The 2,500-nt window shown below is 70.1% G+C and overlaps 1 protein-coding gene across 1 annotated transcript; it reads left to right on the top strand.

Moving 5' to 3' along the window:
• Window positions 1–274: 274 nt before the first annotated feature.
• EMIHUDRAFT_446862 (hypothetical protein) lies at window positions 275–1,157 on the top strand. Its single transcript, XM_005791458.1, has one exon. It carries the CDS (start codon window positions 567–569, stop codon window positions 1,128–1,130), a length of 564 nt encoding a protein of 187 aa, XP_005791515.1. The 5' UTR covers window positions 275–566; the 3' UTR covers window positions 1,131–1,157.
• The last annotated feature ends 1,343 nt before the right edge of the window (window positions 1,158–2,500 follow it).

The following is a 2,500-nucleotide window of genomic DNA, read 5'->3' as shown; positions in this document are numbered from 1 at the left end:
CGCGCAGCGCAGGTTCGAGGGTCGCGGTGGGTGGGTGCACTGGAAGACGTAGCGGTCGAGAAAGCGCTCAGCGACCGCTACGTCTCGAGGATGGAGCCGTCGCGCGGACCCGACCGGCCGACCGGCAGTAGCAGCAGGCGCCGGAGGGCGCGGGAGGCAGCGGCGACACCTCGGGCCAGAAGCGCGAGCCCTAGGCTGGTGAGGGGGCCCGCTCATGCGTAAACGGCTCTGGGACTTAGCTAAATCGCGCATCGAAATCGCGACGATTTTGCCAGGGCACCGTCACAAGGTGTTCATGGAGGCAACCGATGCGAGTCGACTGGTGTGTGTCGTCGTGGTTTCGTATCAAGAACTAGCTGCGGGGCTCGCTAAACGCTCGCCGAGCTCCATGCTGTGCAACACCACCTCCTCACTAATCGTCAGGGGCGCGGAGAGCGCAGTGCACTGCGGTGAGGCTGCGCAGCGGGGGCTCACCCCCTGCACCGCGCTCAGCGGCGCAGGGGAGGGCGGTCGGTGGCGGCGGCGGCGAGGCGCGAGGCGGTGGCGGCGGTGGTGCGGGCGGCGGGATGACAGGGGAGGCGGCGGGATTGACAGGGGAGGCGGCGGCCACGAGCGGAGCGGCGCGAGAAGGGGGGGGGCGGCGGCGAGGCGCCGGTGAGCGAGGCGCCCGCGCCATCAGAGGGACGCGCCGCTGCGAGATGGAGGGCGGCGGTGACGGAGGCGAGGCGCGAGGCCGCGGCGGCGGCGGCGGCGGCGGCGGCGGCGAACGGCGGCACCGAGTCTCGGTGAGCGGCGGCGGGAGGAGGAGCAGCGGCGGCGCTCGCTCGCTGTTGGCGGGAGCGCTTTTGAGCCTGGGAGCCCATGCCACTGCGACCGGCGTGCCCGGGAACGGAGATCGCGCGCGCGCCGCCACTCACGACGCGCGCGCGATCTTCGCGGAGTCGGGTCCCCAGAGGGAAGCGGTCTTCTCGGCCGACGTCCAGCGGCGCGCAAGGAAGCAGGCGCAGCGGAGGCGGCCTAGCACCGGCTCGGCGCCGGGCGGTTGCGCTGCCCGCGAGCCGCGTCCTGAGCCTCGGCAGCGCGCTGCGCGGCGCGGCGCTCGCGCCGCTGCGGTGCCGAGAGCGGCATGATGGTTCGCCAGCCGAAGCTCGAGACTCCTCGGTCCGCGAGTGTCCTCCGGTCACGGGGAAAAATTCAGCCTTCGTCACGGGCCCCAACCTTCGACATGCGCGCGCAGCGCGTCCGGCGCGCAGCGCCGGGTGTCGAGGGTTCGGCGAGCGCGCGCAGCGCGCTCGGGCGCCATCCCGAGGGTTCCGAGGGTTCCGAGGGTACCACCGGCACCGCGCGCAGCGCGGGGCACCGCGGACCGCGCGCAGCGCGGTCTCGAATAGACGTAACACACACTAGACACGCTCTCTCTCCTTTCTCTCTCCTCTCCTCTCTCGCCAGCCCTCCCAGCCCTCAGGGCTTGCGCTGGCGCGGCCAGGCAGGGGCCGCAGCGCAGACCGTGCAGGCACCTGCGCGGAGGGAAGACAAGGAATGAGGAGAGGAAAACGCCAGGCGGAAGGGAGGAGGCCGGGAATGAGCCAGGCTGCATGGGCGGCGCGCACCCTGTCGGCAGTGAGAGCGCTAACTCCCCCGCCGAAAGAAGGCGAACATGCCGCCGGAGCAGGGGGCGCTGGAGCAGCTTGCGCCGGAGCTGCCGCTCGAGCTGCCGCTCGAGCTGCCTGGGCCGCTGTCGGCGGGCCGGGCGCGCTTGGGCGCCGGTGGGCGCACATCGTCCACAGCCTCGAGAGGGCCGCTTCGCCCGACTCTCCAAGCCTGCAGCGCCTCCCGCCCTTGCACACCCACCAATGCATGGAGACACGACACCTGAGAGTCCATCAAGCCCGAGCAGAACACGAGCGTGAGCTGCACCAAACTGACAGCGGGTTCAAAGAGCCCAGTCCTGTGGCTGCCGAGGTTCTCGATGGCAGTGCTGAGGGCGGTGGAGGTGAGAGGTCCCTTGGCAGCCTGGAGCGAGAGCGGGACCTTCTGCGTCCTCGGCCCCTTCTCCTTGCGAGCCTCCCAGTTGTCGCTGTAGAGCTTGGCAAATCGCGCCTTGATGAGCGCGTCCAGCCTCGCAGCGATGATCCTGACAAAAAAGCGACTAGTAAAATTGGCGGAGGAGGGGGGAGGCCTGCTGGTGTGAAGTAGGGGACACCTCGCGCCCCCCAAGTCGGTAGCCGAGGGCGAGAGAGCCGCGAGCTCCTCCCTGGTTGCCATGCTGCTGAACCACTCGAAGATCGTGTTGACGCGGTTCTTCTGCTTTGCGGTAAGGCCGGTCGGAACGCCGCCCTTTTGCATGCACTCGACGAAGATCTCCTTGGCCGTCTTCGCCATCAACCCAGTTGTCGCCGGCCAGCCCGCCGCTGGTACGCCTGACAGCAACCCTCCCCCACCCCGCTCCTCCTCCCCATCCTCCTCCTCCCCTTCCTCCTCCTCCCCCTCGTCATCCACG

This window comes from Emiliania huxleyi (assembly GCF_000372725.1).
Source record: "Emiliania huxleyi CCMP1516 unplaced genomic scaffold EMIHUscaffold_1129, whole genome shotgun sequence".
NCBI lineage: Eukaryota > Haptophyta > Isochrysidales > Noelaerhabdaceae > Emiliania > Emiliania huxleyi.
This window is presented reverse-complemented; position numbering and strand designations above follow the sequence as displayed.